The sequence below is a fragment of the Passer montanus genome, unplaced genomic scaffold (genome assembly GCF_014805655.1).
Source record: "Passer montanus isolate IOZ18808 unplaced genomic scaffold, ASM1480565v1 scaffold64, whole genome shotgun sequence".
NCBI lineage: Eukaryota > Metazoa > Chordata > Aves > Passeriformes > Passeridae > Passer > Passer montanus.
In genome coordinates, this window is record NW_024371482.1 from 3,443,695 (window position 1) to 3,462,990 (window position 19,296).

Here is a 19,296-nt window from a genome sequence, read left to right on the forward strand (position 1 = left end):
TGGATGTGTTCCTAATCTGTTCTTAAACCCTCAGTGGTGGAGATTACACATCTCCCCAGGCAATGTCTTCCCGTGCTTAATTATCCTTACTGCTCCCAAGGCTTCCCAGTGCTTACCCAACATTTCCCTTGGTGCAATTTAAGCCTATTTTGCCTCTTTTCCTACATGCAAAGGATCACCCCGTGCCTCCTTTGCTACATTGTGGTGGCTCCTCTTGGTCTTCCCCCCCAGCTTTCCTCCTGGAGACCTTTCCTGCACTTCCCATCTCTCCTTTCCTGATGTTCTACCTTTTCTATGAAGCAAAACACCCCAAACTCCACCTGGGATTGCAGCAGAGACCCTCCAACTTGGGGTCAGTGCCCTGCTCGATTTTTTGGGGGAGATTTTGAGCTGTTCCCCTCGTTCCCAGGCTTGGGAAGCAGGATTCCTGAGGGCTGGGATGCAGAGGTTACGGAGAACAGCTCCGGCTGTCACTCAGTGCCTGCGCGACACGGAGCCGCTCGTGGGCGTCAGCGGGGTTTGCAATAATTGTCTTCTCTAATTAACTTGTTATCAAACAAGAACATTTCATTATGGTACAATTACTGGCTGCTTTGCTGAGACACAGAGGTGTCAGGATTACGATCCCGACATATGCTTCTTACAGCTCTGATTTTTTTTTGTTTTCATAATCACTAACCGTTTTTATTTCCTACCCCCCCCAACCCACCCACTCACTTAATGACTAATGAATGCTCCTGCTAATGAATAAGGAAAATAAATCAGTGGGCATGGCAGGTTAGGAAGAAAAACATGCAAAATGTTTTGAGGATCCTTAAATCTGATAAATTACTTCAAAATTAAAATCCCTGGGAGAAAATGGGATTTAATTAGAAAGTAACATGGTTTTGTCAATGTTTAAATTAAAATTTTAAAGGTTATAAATGTTGCACTAGAGCTGCCTTTACACAGAGGATTTGTGAGGAGCTTTGTTCAGATCCCACGTCAGCATGGTGATTCCCTGGGGACAGGCAGGTCAGTGTCCCTGATGGAGCCCTGTGTGGGTGCAGGGCAGGACTGCAAAATTCCCAACAGGAGACCCTTGGGAATGGTTCCTTACAATGAGGGTGGTGGCACAGGTCACCCAGAGAAGCTGTGGCTGGCCCTGGATCCCTGGCAGTGCCCAAGGCCAGGTTGGACAGGGCTTGGAGCAGCCTGGGACAGTGGAAGGTGTCCCTGCCCAGGGCAGGGGGGGGATCAAAAAGGTGCCTTCAACCCAAACCATTCTGGGATTCTATGATTAAAACCCAGATAATCCACTGGGAATCTTCCAGAACTTCCAGCTCACCAGAGAAACATTGGAGAGCACAGTCCCTGAGCTCACCCCACCGCCCTTCTTGGCAGCCCTGGCCAGGGAGCACAGAGGCTCCTCCTGAGCAATCCCCTCTCCCTTCAGCACAAGGAGCCACTGGCTGCCCCTGCCCAGTCCTGCACCAGACCCCACCCAGCAGCACATCCCCACACGAGAGCTCTAAAAGAGACAAGAACAGATGAAGAGTGGCAGAAAAACAAGGGTTTAGCAGGAAAAGCAAGTGATGGAGATGAAGATAGGCACAGACTTTATTGGTTATTTATTTATTTGCATTTAGTTTTAGGAAGTCTCATTTACCTGTCCTCTCACTGTCCAGAAATTGCAGGGTTTGCTCCAGGCAAGTCTTGCTAATAATTGAATTTATCTCTGCATAGCTCTGAATACTTTGTTTAACCACCATACCAAGGAGGTGGGGCGGGGGGGGGGGCCAAAAAAGACCCCACTCTTGTATTTTGCTGTTATAGAGGAAAAATATTCTAAAATGTTCTCCATAGAGCAGCATCCAGCTGTGGCCCACTCTTCAACACTGAGATACAGGAATTTCTATTTCATTGCTGTGAGGGCATCAGGTACCACTTTTAAGAGCATCCACCAGCTCTGCTGCTGAACACAATAAATTCTGTGGTGCTGTGATGGGCACAAACCTGTTCCAGTGGAAGGTGTCCCTGTCCCTGGCAGGGGGATGGAACTGGAGGAGCTTTAAGGTCCCTTCCAACCCAAACCACTCTTTGATTCTATAATAAAAGATGTGGAGATTGTAGAGAAAGGTAATAGCTTTTATTAAGGGAACTGATACTGTTTGAAGAAATAGTTACTTTTCACAGGCAAACTCTTCTTCAGGCTGACATTTTGAAAAGTAATTTTGTTCTGAATGGAGCAAATGTAATATTTCCCGAATGCCATAAAGCCAAAGACAAACGTAGAGAAATGCTCCATTTCAGAAAATTGCCGTCTGAGACCTCCAGTGTGTCGAGTCAAAACGTTTCATTACAGGACTCGCTGTGATTTAGCAATGAAAATAAGGCTTTCAATCCATTTTTAATAGAATTTATCTGTACTGATTTTAAACTCACATTCAGTTCAACTGCTGGAAGGTTACTCTCCCTTCAGAGGTCACTGTTGGGAGGAAGTCTGCCACAGCCATGGGAATTTGCAGGGGAAATAAGCTAAATCATAGAATTTTGGGATTGTTTTGGTTGGAAAATACCTTCAGGATCATCCTGTCCAACTGTCAGCCCAGCACTGCCACGTCCCCAGGTGCCACCCCCACAGGTCTTTAATTCACCTCCAGGAATGGTGGCTCCACCACTTCCCTGGGCAACCCTTTCCATGAAGAAATTTTTCTCCATATCCAACCCAAATCATCCTGGACAGAGAATATGCCCACCAGGCTTCAGCACTTCAGCTGCTGAAAGCTGTTGTTGGTTTAAAAGCTGAATTAAATACATGCAAATCTGTTCTAATTGAAATCAACTTTCAATGCATCACTTGAGGAAGGCTTTGGGTTTCCAGTGGAGAAGGGGGTTGGTGGGTATTTTCCCTGGGAGTTTCTGCCTTTATCCTGAAATATTTATTCAGTTTTAAAATACTCCTCTGTGTAATCCCACGGGGACTCACTGCTAGGGACAGGCTGGATCTCACCATTATTTATTGAAGGTCTTCACCTCCTTGTGGAGAGCCAGGATCCAGGCAGGAAGGGGACCAGCACTGACATGATCACAAGGCATCTCTCATTATGGGGAAAAATGGAAAAATAAACCATAATTCACTCTTCCAAATCTTTTATTTTTGTCTTAGGGAAGTGAACTCTCCTGGTACTTGCTGCTTCCCTGCAAGCTCCAGCTCACCAAGTCATAACATGAGGCAAAAATCCCAGGTTTCATAAGATCAGAGAGCAGTTCCAGCTGTACAGACTGCAGGGAAGAGCTGGGGTTTTGACCTCTAAAGGATAAATATTGGGAAAACCAAGATAAAAAATGGATCATTTAGGAATTCTGACTGTCTCACATATTTTTAAGCGGGCCATCATGACAGCATCATAGAATGGATTGAGTTGGAAGGGACTTTAAAGATAGTCCTGTATTTGAGGATTTGGGCTTTTGTCTTGCTCTTCCAAGAGCCTGGATCACTCTTGACTCTGCTTCCTCTTGGGAAGGGATTTCATTGTGTTCACCTTATAAAATCAGACTGTATCTCTTACAAATACCTGTCTAAACACACAGACCACTCTGACCAGAGGTCCCAGCACGGGATCAGATCAAAACTCCCAGCATGGTCCAATCCAGGGGCTTCATTTTCTTGGTTTGGTGTAAATTCCCCTGCAGCAGAATTGAGTTTTTCATGCACGCAGCCCCACTGAAAGGGGTTCCCACTGTGCAGGTGGGGTGCAGCCGAGCCCAGCAGCCCCCTGTTCCCTCTGCTAATGATTTTCCATCCTTGGTCCTTTCAGGCATACAAGAGGAAAACAGAAGCTGCCAAGAAGGAGTACCTGAAAGCCCTGGCTGCGTACCGGGCCAGCCTCGTCTCCAAGGTACAGCCATGCTCACAGACAGGTTACAGCTCACAGCAGCCTCCAGGGGGGAGCACATTTATCAGAAATGCTGTGTAATTGTGATAGCAGAGCTGCTACCAGCACTAGCACCTTTCCAAGGGGCTGAAAGAGGGGCTCTGTGGCACGGTTAGGGCAGGAGCTGGGCTGTCATCTGCCTTTAGAGCCCTGCAGTGAGACCCCACTTTGGATGGGTTCAGCAGCAGGGGGGTTTCATCAGTGTCCCTGTGTGGGGTGAAGGGGTCCCTGCTGCCTGTCCCCACCGTTCCTTGCCTGCTTTTGGGGTGTGAGTCAGCAAAGGGGTCAGGAGGACAAGGTGGCACCAGGGGCTGGCCCAGGGAGGTGACACCCAGCACTGGGCTCACTGGTACCAGCACCCTGCTGCACCCTGCTCCATGCATGTGAGCTGTCCCACCTGCTCAGGACCCCAGGTGTTGCTTCTCCTGTGCATGCTCAGCCTAGACCAGATTTGTAGAGAGTTTTAGGGAGGTTTTAGGGAGTTTCATGGAGTTTATAAACCGCATAATTATGGGTTGATGAGATGTGGGAATTTGGGTGCTTACCACACTGCAGCCAGGCCAACCCCACAGAGCCCATTCCAGTGCCTAACAGTGAAATTTCAGGGCATTTCAGGCTCAGACAGGAGCTCCCAGTGCTGCAAGACCACCCTGGGGAGCAATGCTGGGCCCAGTCTCCTAAATGTGGATGCCCATCCCAAGGGACCTCACAGCTTGCCCTCCTCCACTCCTCCAGAGTGGGGACACAGCATTCGCTGCCTGGGAGTTTGGGGGGCTCCTGTGGAGCTCAAAATCTTCCTGGCTCAGGGATAAGGCTGCCCTTGGGTAGTGAGTGGGTACTACACCACATCCTCAGAGCCTAATCATCGCATTCAGCTGCCTTGGGAAATAAAGTGATCTCCCAAACCACCCCTCACATGCAGCATCCGTGTGGTGATGGTGAGCTGGAGAGGCTCAGAGCCCCTCTGCAGACCAGGAGCTGCCAACTTCTCAACAGAACAGCAGCAAGGACAGAAAAAGAGGATGGGAAGGGCTTGTTGAGGATTTAAAATTCTTGTTGGTTCTGCTGGAAGCCTCTGAGGGTCCTGTCTTGAACATGCCTCTCAGCAGTGTGGGCCAGGAGTTGCAGAAGGCATGGAAGTCATGGAGACGTGCTCTATAGCTTTGTTTTTTTCACAATTTCTCCAATTGTTCTTCTGCAAAACTTTGTTTTGAGCAAAGCAGCACAGTGTGGTCCTGACTTCTGAGTGAGAAGGGATCAGGACTATCATCACAGGGCCCATCACAGGACAAAACCCTCATTGTCCAACCCAGAAAATTTCCCCTTGTCCTTCTCTCCTTCCTGCCAAAATGATGCCATGACTGTCCCGTGCATTATAGACCCACCAGGGCTGCTGGGATGCACAGGATGGGGAAAGCAGAGGATTCTTAGACCCATTTGTACTCTGCTGGAAGCAGGAGGGGTTTGTCAGCCACCCACAGCAGTGAGCTGCTGGTGGGCAGTTTGCATCTGCACTGGTTTGATGCCTTGTCCAGGCTGACCTAGAACAGAGACTGGACAGGGCTAAAGAATAAAGCAGGGATTGATTAAAAGGATCTCCTCAATGGATCCACCTTGGGCAGCACAAGAGCCCAGCCAGGGCTGCACCCAAGATGAACCAAAATGGTCCCAAAATGCACGAGTGCTCACGGGGTCTCTCACTTTGATCAGCTCTGCTCCATTTGCAGATTGGAGTTCATTGTCCAATTACAGCTCCAGCTGAAGTCCCAGGTTGTTTATGCTCTTGGGCTGAGATTTGGATCTAGAGCAGGAATTGTTTTTTCTCCCTGCTCTGTGCAGAGAGCTCACCATCCCCTCATATGAAGTTCAGACTTACACACTAAATCAGCACAGAATGTGGAAAATATAAAAGCTAAACCGGAGGCATCAGGTTCATTCCCCCTGGTGCTCCAGGCTCTGCCAAAGGCACAGTTGAGTTGCTGGGCTTTAGTTTTCCAGCTATGGATACTGCACCCAGGCTGTGGGCACCCAGCTGCTGCAGGGCTGGCAGTTCACAGGGCAGGTGGGAGAGGAGCAGGATCCATGGGGAGCTCACCTGCACTGATGGATATCTCGGGATGCATATTGATGTTTCCTCTTTCCCTTCCTCACCACCTCCCACTCTGTTTCCCCACAGAGCTCTGCCGACCAGGGGGAGACGAAGAGCACCCAGAGCAACCCCCCTTCCAAGATGATCCCCCCCAAGCAGCCCATGTACCCCATGCCTCCGCAGGCGTCCTCTCCCTACCCCGGCCTGGGCTCCTTCCTGTCCCCGTCGGACCTGCAGAGCTACCGTGGCCACCCCCACGCGGGGCTGTCCCGGACCCTGCCCTCCAAGCCCCTGCTGCCCAGCATCAGTGCCTCCCCCCCGCCCTCCTTCCAGATCAGCCCCCCGCTCCACCAGCAGCTGTCCTTGCACCACCCGCAGAGCTCGCTGCTGCCCCAGCCCCTCAGCATGCAGCAGGTCCCCCAGCAGCCCCTCCTGTCCCCCCCCATGGCACTACAGGTACAGCCCCCCATGAACGCCTCGCCTCCCGGCCAGCAGGTCAGTGCTGGGGCTCGCTTGGGCTGGGCTGCTGTCACCAAGGGAGGGAATGAGCACCAGGAGGGGCTGAGGGAGCTGGGAAGGGGCTCAGCCTGGAGAAAAGAGGCTCAGGAGGGACCTTGTGGCTCTGCACAGCTCCTGACAGGAGGGGACAGCCCCAGGTTGGGCTGTGCTCTCAGGGAAGAGGGACAGCACAAGAAGAAATGGCCTCGAGTTGTGCCTTATCAATGTGCCAATCAATGCTTAGATTGAAAATTAAACAAAATGTCTGTTGAAAGGGTTATCAGGCAGTGGAACAGCTGCCCAGAGAAATGATGGAATCACCATTCCTGGCAGCATTCAAAAAATGTGTGGATGTGGCACTTGGGGACAGGGTTTAGTGGTGGGGTGGCAGTGCTGGGTTGATGGCTGCACTCGATGATCTTGGAGGTCTTTGCAACCTGAATGATCCTGACTTCTCCAGCACAGGGGTTGGGCTTTAGCTCTGCACAGCCAAAGTGGCTTCTGTAATTTGGTGAGAGCATTACAGGGGAACCTCACACTCACTCGTTGGGGTAGGAGCTGTTGCTGAGGGCAGCATTTTGTGAAACTTCATTCCACATGGTTTGTGAACAAAATATAAAAATAAAAAAATACCCTCCCCCATTGCCCTAATTTGGATATTTTGGAAAGAATCATGTTCTTTGCCAGGTAACTATCATGAATCTTGTTTATATACATTGCCTAATGGATATAAATTTAATTAAACCCACCCCAAAAATGGGGAAAACCGATCAGCTTTCAGCTGGAGCAGCCCCTCAGTGTCCTTGCAGAGTTGCAGTGGTGGCAGCTCATGGGGACAGTGTTGCTTGTGTGGCTGTCCCTTGTTCCTGAGCACTGGGGTGGGGAACTCAGCACTGCACAGGAGTTTTGGGAGGCACTGGACACTGCTTTGGTGACCAGACTACAAAAAACCCAAAGGCTTTTGTGGCTGTGTGCCCTCCACAGCCATTGCCAGCCCCGAGGAAGGGGGTCCTGACAAAAAGAGCAGGGAAAAGGGATGTCAGATGTGCTGCTGCATTGACACCATGCCTGGCCTTGGACCTCCCTCTGTCCCTGGGCCTCCTCCTGTGCTCTGAAGTGACAGGTTTTGGGGACAATGCCTGTAAATGTGATTATGCACTATCATTAAATCTGCAGTTCTCCTGCTTTGTATGCCCCTGTAACCCTCCTTTTCCTCTCCACCCTGCAGGACTTCTCCCACATTTCGTCTGAGTTTCAGAACAGTGTTGGACCCCGTTCTCCTGGTGCATCAAACCCCCCAGGAAGCACTGAGTGGGACAACGACTACCCCAGCAGGGAGTGTGGGGTCAACCACTGCAGGCCAGTAGACAAAGCAGCTCACTGCTAGTGCACATGGGCTGTGACAGTGCCCAGCACTCACTGCCTGCCCTGAAATGTATGGCCAGGTGTGCTCAGGGAAGCTCAAGGCCCCCTCATCTCTGTAGGCTCACTGAAGTGATGCTATGGAAGCAGGTAGCTTAAAAATCATGGAAAAATTCTTCATTGGACATGAAAAGTTGTCTTTTTTTTCCTCCCCCTTTTTTATTTATTTCCATTCCATCAGAGGGTTAGACACATTTCTTTTCCTGGAGGTCTGAAAGCAGCCACGTCCATAAGGCCAGGCCTCAATGTGGCCTTCCAGTGCTTAAAGAGTCTTATTAAAGAGTTGGAGAGCAACTAATTGCAAAGGCAGATAGTTACAGGACAAGGGGGAATGCTTTAAACTGAAAGAGAAGAAATTTAGATCATATATGAGGAAGAATTCCTTTCCTGTGAGGGTGCTGAGGCCCTGGCACAGGGTGCCCACAGCAGCTGTGGCTGCTCTTGGATCTGTGGAAGTGTCCAAGGACAAGGTTGGACGGGGCTTGGACCACCCTGACAGTGGAAAGTGTCCCTGTCCATGGCAGGGGTGGATTGAGAGGGGTTTTATGTCCCCTTCAACCCAGACTATTCTGTGGTTCTGTGATACACAATGTTCTCTGTTCCTAAAGCAATTGCTCTTATCACTGAGGCCACAACCTCCCGTAATTGTCTCTACCAGCAGGACCCTCACCATGCCTGGGGTTGGTGTACAAATCCTCAATCCTCCCAAGAGCCACACGATGCTCCATCCCCCTGCACCATGCAGAAGAGCCCTACTGACATCTGCACACATCTTCCCTTATGCCCTACAATCTCTGACATGAATGTGCCAGCATGAAGGTCCCTCTAATGCTGCTGGAAAATCCCAGTAAATGAAAACATCAGGGTAGTCTTGAAGCTGGGGAGCAGGGAGTGTGTGGAAACAATTTCAAACCTCTGCCAGCCACTGCTCTTGGCTCAGCTCTGATGGTTTGGAGGCTCTGTTGTGCCCTCTAGAACATTCCTGGCGTTCTGTGTGCAAGGAGGCTGAGAAGGAGGCTGGATATGGTCAGGGTATTGATTTCCTTCAAGTGCTGGAACACTGTGCTTTCACCAGGAATAATAACCAGCTCCCAGGCTTTTCAGAGCACGGCTCCTGTCTGTGCCAGCAGAGCACTCACAACTGCTGGGCTGGGCACAGAGTGTACAGACATTTATTTCTTCCAGAGCAATAAACAACTGCCTGATCCATTCGAATATCCCTGCTGTCTGCCTGCCCCAGGGGCTCAGGGACATGGATAGGTCTGACCTTTGCATGCTCCTTCCTGAAGTCTCTGCAGACAGCCTGGAAGAAGGAGCATGACCAGGACCTGATTGTGAAAGTCACTTCACATGTCATGGGCAAAATTTTGGAGGTGCTTGGCAGGCTGTGGCACATGGATCCCAATTTCCAGAGGTCTGGGCAGATCCCAGGAATGAACTCCCCTAGAAATAAGCATAACTTCTTAAGGGATCAGCTGGGAAAACATTTGATTCCCTCTGCAAATCCCACTGCCTGTGTCCCATGCAGAAAGCCCAAGGCACTCCAGAAACAGGTGAAACGTTCCCATAGCAGTGGGGACTGACTTCTGTGTTGCTAAAACAAGCTCTGTAACGTCTGGCTGGAGTGCCACACTGTAAGCAGAGGGCCCATGCAATTCATGATCAAAGCTCATGCATTTCATGCCTTTGTCACAGCAGAAATATCAAATTTCATGGGTTTATCACAGCTTCCTGGAAAACAAAAAAAAAGTCATTCTAAAACCAGACAGATTATGCAGAGACTTCCAGATAATTATTAGATAATAGCAAGGAGCTCAGATGGATAGAGATCAGTCCTGCAGAAAGTGCTTAGTGCACTGAAAATGTCATAGTGTCTGCTGAGGAAGGAGCCATCTCTGTGACTAAAGGCACAGGAGCTGATGGCAGCCAGTGCCCAAAGCTGGATTGTTCTCATTTGTTGTAAAGCCTGGTGTGCAGCAGTGCCCTCACCTCCTGCTTCTGCTGCCCTGGGAGTTGCAGTGTCAGTGTCCCCTCTGCATCACCTGGAGCAGTCCCAGGCAGCTGCAGCTCCCTGTGCCTCGAGGCTGCTCACAAGACAAGACAAGAGAAGATCTGGATCTCAAAACCCAGGGCAAGGAATGATGGGGCAAGGAGGAATGGCTTCCCACTGCCAGGGCAGGGTTAGATGGGATATTGGGAAAAATTCTTCCCTGTGAGGGTGGGCAGGCCCTGGCACAGGGTGCCCAGAGCAGCTGTGGCTGCCCCTGGATCCCTGGCAGTGCCCAAGGCCAGGCTGGACAGGGCTGGGAGCATCCTGGGACAGTGGAAGGTGTCTCTGGGAACAAGATGAACTTTAAGGCCTGTTCCCATCCAATCCACTCTAGGATTCCATGAACTCCCTGACTCTTCTCCTTTCTCCAGTGCACTTTGCACTAATTTCCAAGTGACCTTCTATTGTAAATGCAGGCAAACCCTGTGGCAGGGAGGAATGATGAGAACTCTATCTTATTAGAAGGCTAATTTATTACTTTACTATACTGTCAAAGTTGTCATTGGGCTCCTCCACAGCTTTTCATTAGCAGGGTGGGTCCAACCCTCAACAGATCCTGGGCACAGCAGTGATAAATGGATGTTGTCTCCTTGGGTTTGGTCCATCAGTGCTGCCCTAGGTATATTTGGGAAGTCTCTGGACCATGTAATGGCCCATTTCAACCTCAGAAGTGCATTCAGCTTAATTGCAATTAAAGCAGCACTGTGAGGAGTAAAACCTGGCTGGAAAGAGAAGGAATTGTTCCTTGATGGGATGTTTCTCAGCTGCAGAGCCCCAGATTCCTGGAAGAGAGGATCATCCCAACCTCCCCAGCACACAGACAGTCCTGTTGGGTTATGAATTTTATTTCATGTCTAATCTTGATATTTCTTTAGCTTCCAACATCTGTTGGCACTGGGTTAGCTGGGGTAAAACCTCCCAAGCCTCGTTTTCTTTTGTGTTTGTCATCCAGACAACTTCTGAAAAACTGACAAGGTTGTCTTTCTCTCTGTCCTTCTCTATCTAATAAGGGAACTGCTGTAGGGATTTTTGTTTCCCAGCCTATTCTTGCTAGTTAAAATGCCATCAAATGACACTTCTTCCCTCATGCCCTGCAAATTCTGGGATCCTGTGAGCAGACACTCTTAATTCATAACTCAGCCATGCTGGAGAGAGAGTTTAAATGCTTCTTTCCTCCTGCTCTCCCTATTCTTAATGACTTTTTGCTTACTGATTTCCATCCAATTTTCCTGGCTCTTTCTGGGCTGAAGCCCAAGCTGTCCTCGATTGTGAGACATGGGGAGCATTTCTCAGCTCCTGCTTGGTGTTTGACTATCACTTCCCACAAGCGACTGCAGCACACAGTTTCAATGCTTTTTTGCCACCACGTCACAAACTCCTTTCCTAGTCCCCTGTCTCCCTCACCTGACAGCCTGATTCTGGCACTTGCTCTTTCCCAGGCACTGAATTCCTCTGCTTCACAGTGATTTTCTCCAAGGGAGCTGCCTCATCTCCACCAGAGGTGCAGCTTGGTTTACAATCACGTGCAAACCTTTCTTAATCCCTAATTCAATCTTAACTCCTCAAAGCACCTCCCTTGTTTTTTCTGCCTTGTTTTCTGATTACAAATCTCTCCAGAGTCTTTCTTCTGATTACAAATCTCTCCAAAAAACTTTCTCCAGGGGTTGTGTCCTTTCCATCCTAAAACATTCTATGATTTACCTTTGTCTCCTCACATTTAGGTATTTTTGGGATAACACTGAACTGGATTCTTTTGATGTCCTTCCTCTTGTTTTAAGGCATGGATTAGGTTCTTTTTGTCATCCTTTAGCAACTTTTCCCTCCTCTTCCCACTCTCATTTAGGCTAAAAGATGGGGCACTGTCTTACACCTTGTCCAGGCACAAAAACCCATGTACAGCCACTAGATCCAGAAATTTATAACCTCCCTAATTCCTTTCAACAATGAACTGATCCTCTCCAAAGGGGGGAATTTTCCAAATCAGGAGCTAAATGGGCAAACATTATAAAAAGGCAAAGATAACCCCTCACAACTGCACTTAGTTTGGATTCAATTATTTATGGTAATACTTTGTAATGAACTGGGAAATGCTCTGTAGCATGCTGTGTAAAATTAATGAAGTTTTAGGACTGGAATACCTCGCTGCTGCTCAGTGGCATTAAATCTTTTCTGAGTGCAGAAGGGAAGACTCTGCATTTTAAATGCAGATTATAAAATGTGGAGATTAGTAGAGGGTGGGCTCTTGACTCTACCAGAAGACAGCTCTATCAACACCAGCCCTGCTCTGCTGCCTGCCCCTTCCCTATTATTCCACTCACAAACACACCTACACCAGAACCTCCCAAGACTTTTAACTTTAACTTTTAACACTTTTTAAGGCCAAGTTGTCTTTATGGAGCTGGTGATGTTTCCATTGTGCATGTGCAGGTGATAAACCCCACTGAAAATCCTGAATGTCAGAGAAAAACCCCCACAGATCATCAGCCAGGGGAGAGAGACTTCAGCCACTTCTCTTTCTCTCTTATGTCCCAAAAAAAAGTGTCTGGGCTCCCTCTTTGGGCTCTACATTTGTAGTGTGAGAATGAGCACATTTGATCCAAAATTAACTCTCCAAACCTCCTTGGCTCAGCCTCAGGTGTGGTAAAGCAGGGGATGGTGGCCCTGGAGCTGATCCCAGGCAGAGCATTCCAACATCCTGCTGGTGGGATCTGCAGGGACCCCCAGAGCTGGCCCTGCCCTGCAGCCCCACCAAGCCACAGGAAGGAACTGATGTTCTAACCCTTATAGCTGAAATTCAGGAAGAAATAAAATTACATCCAACTCTCAGGAGGACCTTGTCAATCTCTACAACTAGAGCCTGAAATTTAGGGTTGGAGTTAGGGTTACCCCCTAGGCTTAGAGGATGTAGCCAGGTGAGGGTTGTGCTCTTCTCCCAGGTAACAAGGGACAGGACAAGATGAAACAGCTCAAGTTGCACCAGGGGAGGTTTAGATTGGGTATTTGGAACAAAATTTCTGCAGGGAAAAAGTGCTCAAGCACTTGAAGAGCTGCCCAGGGCAGCAGTGGAGACACCATCCCTGGGGGGCTTTAAAAGCCACGTGGATGTGACACTTGGGGACATGCTTTGGCAGTGCTGGGAGATTGGTTGGACTTGATCTTAGAGGGGTTTTCCAACCTGAAGGATTCTGCTGTGGTCCCTCTGTGTGCAGCCCACCCTGTGTTTTGTGCCCTTGATGCCTTTTCCAACCTGTAAATGAAACACACTTTTCAGATGATATTAGTACAGGAGGTGATATGAAAGCTGGTCTTTGTTGGAGGCCTTCAGGGGCAGTTATGGAAAAATGTCCACAAAAATTCAACCCCACAGGGGTGCAGGCAGTTTTATAAGTTTGGTAAATTAGCATAATTGACAAGAAGCACCAATTAGGAGCACAAGTAGTGACATAATTCCCACCCTGGGTCAATCCCCTTCTAAGTCTTCCCCCCCTCACATGGGTCTGGTGCTTTGTTGATGAAAATGTCTCTGAAGAGCTGCTTTTCCACCTTGGTCGCCAGGGAGAACCAAGATAGGACAGAGGCTATGGAATATGTTTTGCCTTTCTGCCTAGGGAAAGGGCATGGAAAACTACAGGGAAAACTAGCCACTAATACAATTTACAAATATATGTGTAAAGAATACAGAGAACACATTGATGCCGTGGAGTGGCTCCCTAGAACAGAGGCTAGACAGAGTTAAAGGAATAAAGTAGATATTTATTGAAGGCCTTCAAAGGGTGCACTTGGGCAGAGGCTACACCCAAAACAGATAAAAGTCATGAGTTTTTCAGACAGATATAGTTTGGTCTATTTGCATATCAGGGGTTAATTATCAATTAGAGCTTCAGGTAATGAAGTCACATTCCCCAGTTTGCTCCCCACAGTTCACTTTTGTTTATACTTTTTGGGACTGAGGCTGCAATGGTGCCCTTGGTTCCCAGCTGGAAAAAGATTGTTCTGTCTGACCAAAATGTGAAGAGAACTTACTCTGTGTGGAGTTCAGAGTTATACACTAATGCAGGATCTGGAAAATAGAAAAGCTAAAAACTTAAGGCATCAATATGAAAGGAAAAAAGGTAAAAACCAAAACAGCGTGACCCTGGAAGCCACGGCACGGCACAAACCGCGCGCCAGCTGTGCCAGCTGTGCCAGCCCCTTCCCCGCCGTCTCACTGCCTCTGCTTTCTCTTACAGCATGCTGCCAAGGGACAAGGCACTCTACCTCACCTAAGCTCAGCACCCCTTCGGGAGGAGGCTCAGACGAAGGACACTTGAGGGGGTCAATCCTCCAGCCCCGCGGGAGGCGCGCGGGTCGGACGGGCGCGGCGGCTGCCACCGCGCCTCGGCGCTGGCTTCGTTCCCAGGCTCTGAGAGCAGTTTTCTTTGTTTTCCTTTTCTTTTTGAACTCTAAACAAAAAAAAAATAAGTCTACTTTCTGTGGAAGTCCCCTTCCCCCCCGCCCCAAAAAAATAAAAATAAATACCCCACCTCGTAAATCGCAAAGAACAAAAAAATAAATAAAGAGAGAAAATTCAAATAAAAATAATAAAATAAGTGCAAAACCAACAAAAAAATAATGACGTTAAACTAAGGACACCGTTTTTCTGCTTGCCATCAGCTTAGCTACGGACTATTTTCCTAGTGAACTGCTTTTAGACGCAGCATAAACCCAGGTCTGGTGTCCTGCAGCATTAGGCCAGCTCAGTAGGAGGATGCACTCTTTTGACTTGCTAACAGCACTAAACTTTGTGCAAGAAAATGTGAAGTTTGTGTGAATATTGTAAATGCAAAGGCCTTGGACGGTCTGGCGAAAAAAAAATTACAAAAATAAATAAAAACTATTGCTAGGTAGGTGGGGGAGAGAGCAGAAGGCAAACTATGAGAGGACAAATGTGAAAGAGATCATGAAAATATAATTTGTTGGATAGTTGTAAGTAGTTTACTAAGTGTTTTAGAGCTGTGCTAAAGACATCTTTAAGATTTTTTTGTGAAAGAAATTAGTAGTTTACTTTATAGTAAAAGCATTTTATATTAATTGTAGCACATTTTTTAGTTATACATAGAAGGGAGATGTGTATAAAAAACAACAAAAAAAGCCTGCCAAACTTGTTTCTATTATTTGTACAGCAAGAAATGGACAATTTATATCCATGTTGTATGGCATTATTTTTTTTTTCGGCCATATGTCCATCTATTTAAAAAATTGCTGACAATGATTTTTGTCTATTTATGAAAAATTAGAGAGCATAATTACAGTTTCTCATAAGGTGCATTTTTGGGGTTTTTTTTAATTTTTTATTTTGTTTGAGGGCGCTGCTTTGGCAGCGCCTGGCACATTCGGTTCACAATGCTTATCTTACCTTTCTTTATAATAAAACGTATGAAAAGTAGAGCTGAAGCAGTCTCTCCTTTTTCTGGGGGACATCCTGAATGTGGCCTCTGCCTTGTCCTCCTCAGCTTTCCAACCCTCTCTCCTCTCCCACCACATCCTCACCTGCCCCACCCTCTTCTCACTCTGCAATATCAAAGTAATTAATTTCATAATAAATGCACAATGATTAAAATAAGGAGGGAAAATGGAATATTATAAAAGCCTTCTTGGAGTTACCACGGCGAGGATACAGGATTTCCTCCAGGGAGAGCTTTTGAGATTTGTTCTTTGTGTGTGTGGCAGGTCAGTGGCCCTGTCTGAAATTGCAGGGAGGAGATTTCCAGCCCTGGGAGAAGGTCTGGAAGGGATCATCACAGGGGCTTTTGGTGCCAGCAGGTGCCTGTGGTTTGTCCCCTCTGAAGGAAGGTGACACCCATGATGTCCATCCCCCTGCAGCCCAGCTCTGTCCCCTTTGGGTCACTGTGGCCGTGGGTTTGGAGCCCTTTGAGGCCTCCACTGAGGAGGTTCGTGGGGCAGCAGTGCAGGGAGCCACTGAAAGGTGACCTTGCCAGTTCAGAGGCACCTGTGCAAAGCAACAACCACATTTTGACACCTTTCTGGCCACCTCCCTACATTTCTGCCTCTGCTTCTCTCCAAGGGCTGGTGGCTGCTCAGGGCACCACGGAGGGCACAGTGACCCATCCCCATGTGGAGCCATCTGGGGAATGGAGGGCAGTTGGCTATTAGAGAGCCCAGAGCATTAATGAGAAATTGTGGGGCTTTCCAAACCACTTTAATCCCTACTAATCTCTAAATTTGCATGATGGCAGCTGTGCTTAAATGGTATTCCAGCTGTTGGCTAATTGTCATGGAGCTGGAATTGCTCCAGGGCTGAGCCTGCCATCCACCATCACAGCTGGCTCAGAGAGTCACAGAGAGGTTTGGGTTGGAAGGGGACTGAAAACCCATCTCATTCCACCCCCTGCCATGGGCAGAGACACCTTCCACTATCCCAGGCTGCTCCAAGCCCTGTCCAGCCTGGCCTGGGACACTGCCAGGGATCCAGAGGCAGCCACAGCTGCTCTGGGCACCCTGTGCCAGGGCCTGACTACCCTCATAAGGAAAAAAATCCTTCCCAATATCCAACCTAAATTTCTTCTTTTTCAGTTTAAATCCATTCCCACTTGCTCTGTCACTATCTGCCTTTCCAATTAGCTGTTCTCCATTTTTACCTGACTCTCCAAGTGCTGAAAGGACACATCCAGTTCAACAAAGGAGTTCAGCCCACCCCGGAGGGTCAGGACCTGGGGCCCCGGGCCAGGCAGGGCTGGTGTGGCTGGGGCAGCTTCCCCCTGCTCTGAACCCTTGGTCTGTTATCAACAGCAGTGGAAAATTCAGTAGCCGGGTCTCAAGAAGCCTCAGGGCAGGGTGAGCTCTCCCTGAATCCTGCCTGTGTGCCTAACCTCCCTTTAAAAACCTTTAAATTCCAGGCAGATAACCTAAATCTCTCTCCCTACAAAGCAAATCCCTTGCTTTTGAACGTAGGGAGGAATTTATTGCTTTCCTTGTTGCGGTAATTTTTTCCATATTTGAAGAAGGATATTGGCTCCCCTTCCCCTCCTCTCCAGCTGCCCCAAGGGCAGGGTGGTGCTCTGGGGCAGGATGAGCTGCGGAGCTCCCAGTGCTGGTCAAAGAGCTCTGGCTGGGTCCTCAAAAGGCTCTGGAACAGCTTTGGGGCCAGGGTTTGCAGGGCAGGGGGCAGGACCAAGGCAGGCATTCCCAGACTTGGGGCTAATGATGGAGAGGGATGGGAAGAGGCAGGAGCAGGGAGAGCCCTGGATAATTGAGTTTATGAACACATAATTAGCAGTGCTGTGGGGTGTAATAAGGGGTTTAACAAAGCTCAGCAGCAGCCTCTTGGTGCTGTTAACCCTTCGAGCACTGCCCCAGGTGGGTGCCATGCCTGGCTGCCACAGAAATGGGAATATCCACAACAACCCACTGCCCCACCAGGACACAGCCAGGGTGTGTGGAGAGGGTCTGCTCCCCACCTGTGGATCCTCCTGGGGCACCACCCTGAGCTGTGGGGCCACGAATGCCCCGGCAGGGCTGGGAGGACACTGTCTCTGTTACATCAGTGTCATCATGACTGAGGTGATGGCATGGAAGGGAAAACAGCCCTGACAAGCAATCCTGAGAGAAGGATCAAAGGAAAGGACTTCATCTGACAAATCCCAGGTAGATCCCTGACAGCTGCAGCATGTGCTGGGAGCTGGGGCCTTGGCCAGCCTTGGTGAGGCCCTGGTCCCCACCCAGGGCAGACCCGAACCTTGGCAAGGGTCCCTGTTCCCAGAGGTGCTGGAGCCTGGATGCAGAGTGAGCCCGTGGTGAAGGACACGGGCTGTAGGCCTGGGAGCTGGCTCTGGGCACCAGGACCTCAGGCTGGCAGTGCCAGGCACAGGGGGGTGTCAGACCCAGCACGGGCTGCACAGCTCCTCCAGCTCCTCCTCATCCTCCTGAGCCTCACCGAGGCGGGCCCACCAGGACATCCACACTGCCACCTGTGGCATGGCCCAGCCCACAGAGGCAGGCATGGGATCACAGAATCACTGAATGCTTTGGCCTGGGAGGGACTTTAAAGCTCATCTCCTTTCACCCCTGCCATGGCAGGGACACCTTCCACTGTCCCAGGCTGCTCCAAGCCCTGTCCAGCCTGGCCTTGGGCACTGCCAGGGATCCAGGGGCAGCCCCAGCTGCTCTGGGCACTCTGTGCCAGGGCCTGCCCATCCTCACAGGGAGGAATTTCTTCCTAACATATGATCTAAATTTCCCCTCTTTCAGTTTGATCCCATTCCCCTTGTCCTGTCACTGCAGTTCCTGAGGAAGAGCTGCTCTCCCCTTCCCTGCAGCCTGTCCACACCCTGGGAAGGTGCTGGGAGGTCTCCACACAAAGTTCTCTTCTCCAGGCTGAACAGCCCCAGCTCTCTCAGCCTGTCTCCACAGGGAAGGTGCTCCAGTGCCCCCAGCAACTCCATGGCCTCCTCTGGAATTGCCCAAACAGTTTCACATGCTCCTTGTGCTGCAGGCACCAGAGCTGCACCCAGTGCTCCAGGTGGGCCCTGTGCTGCATGGAACAAGGGCTGGGATGGGACCCTCCTCAGCAGGACCAGCTGTGCCTCTCCTGCCCTCTGCCCACTGCTGTCCCCAGGGCTGGAAAGGCTCTGCCCAGCAAGCAAACATGACATGAGGCACCTTTGCCATCCTTCTGTGCACTGAAGAGCCCAAAAGGAGCCTGTGTCTCACAGGTATGAAGTGCAGGCAGTTTGCTTTCACTCCATGTGCTCCACCCTGCAGTGGGAGGTTTGTGAGTCTGAGCCCCAAAAACTCAGCATCCCCTTGGCAGCGCATCACAGAGTGCAGGCAAAACACAAGGAGTGCAAAATTCCCAGTTTGAATGATGATTTTTGAAGATGAAGAGAGGAATAACAATTGCTCTGGATGAAATACTGTGCTGGCCAGAAGGGTAATTTAGAGTCAGAGTTGAGATCAGATGTTTTATCACTGTCTCCTCAACTCTTCTTGACTTTCAACTGCAATTTGATAAGTCAGCATAGTACCTGGCATGGTAATTGCTGGAGATTTTATTCCTAATGGGGTTACTTTATTACAACTGCACACTGGAGAACTTTCTGCTGCTCTGACATTATTATTGTGGGGACAGAGGTCAAATGAAGCAGGGCTTAGTGGGTGGTGTTTGTGCAGATGAGACTGGTGAGCTCGTTTCAGGTGTTTGTGCAGCTGAGTGCCTTCAGCAGAGCTCAGCCTCCCCACTCTCCACCTCCAGGGCTCCTGCCCTCACCCTGCCTTGCTCTTCTCCCTGTGTTCATGCTCCCATTGTGGCTCCGAGGCACCAA

At 49.4% G+C, this 19,296-nt stretch overlaps 1 protein-coding gene across 2 annotated transcripts in view; it reads left to right on the top strand.

Annotated features, from left to right (window-relative positions):
- The window catches only part of TOX2 (TOX high mobility group box family member 2), a 153,178-nt gene extending 137,777 nt beyond the window's left edge, over window positions 1–15,401 (top strand). For both annotated transcript variants that reach the window (XM_039728203.1, XM_039728204.1), the window contains exons 6-9: window positions 3,801–3,881; window positions 6,094–6,501; window positions 7,733–7,863; window positions 14,206–15,401. In XM_039728203.1, the coding sequence (XP_039584137.1) occupies window positions 3,801–3,881; window positions 6,094–6,501; window positions 7,733–7,863; window positions 14,206–14,242 (657 nt within the window). In that variant the 3' untranslated portion in view covers window positions 14,243–15,401. The remainder of the gene's footprint in view (window positions 1–3,800; window positions 3,882–6,093; window positions 6,502–7,732; window positions 7,864–14,205) is intronic.
- Window positions 15,402–19,296: the final 3,895 nt, after the last annotated feature.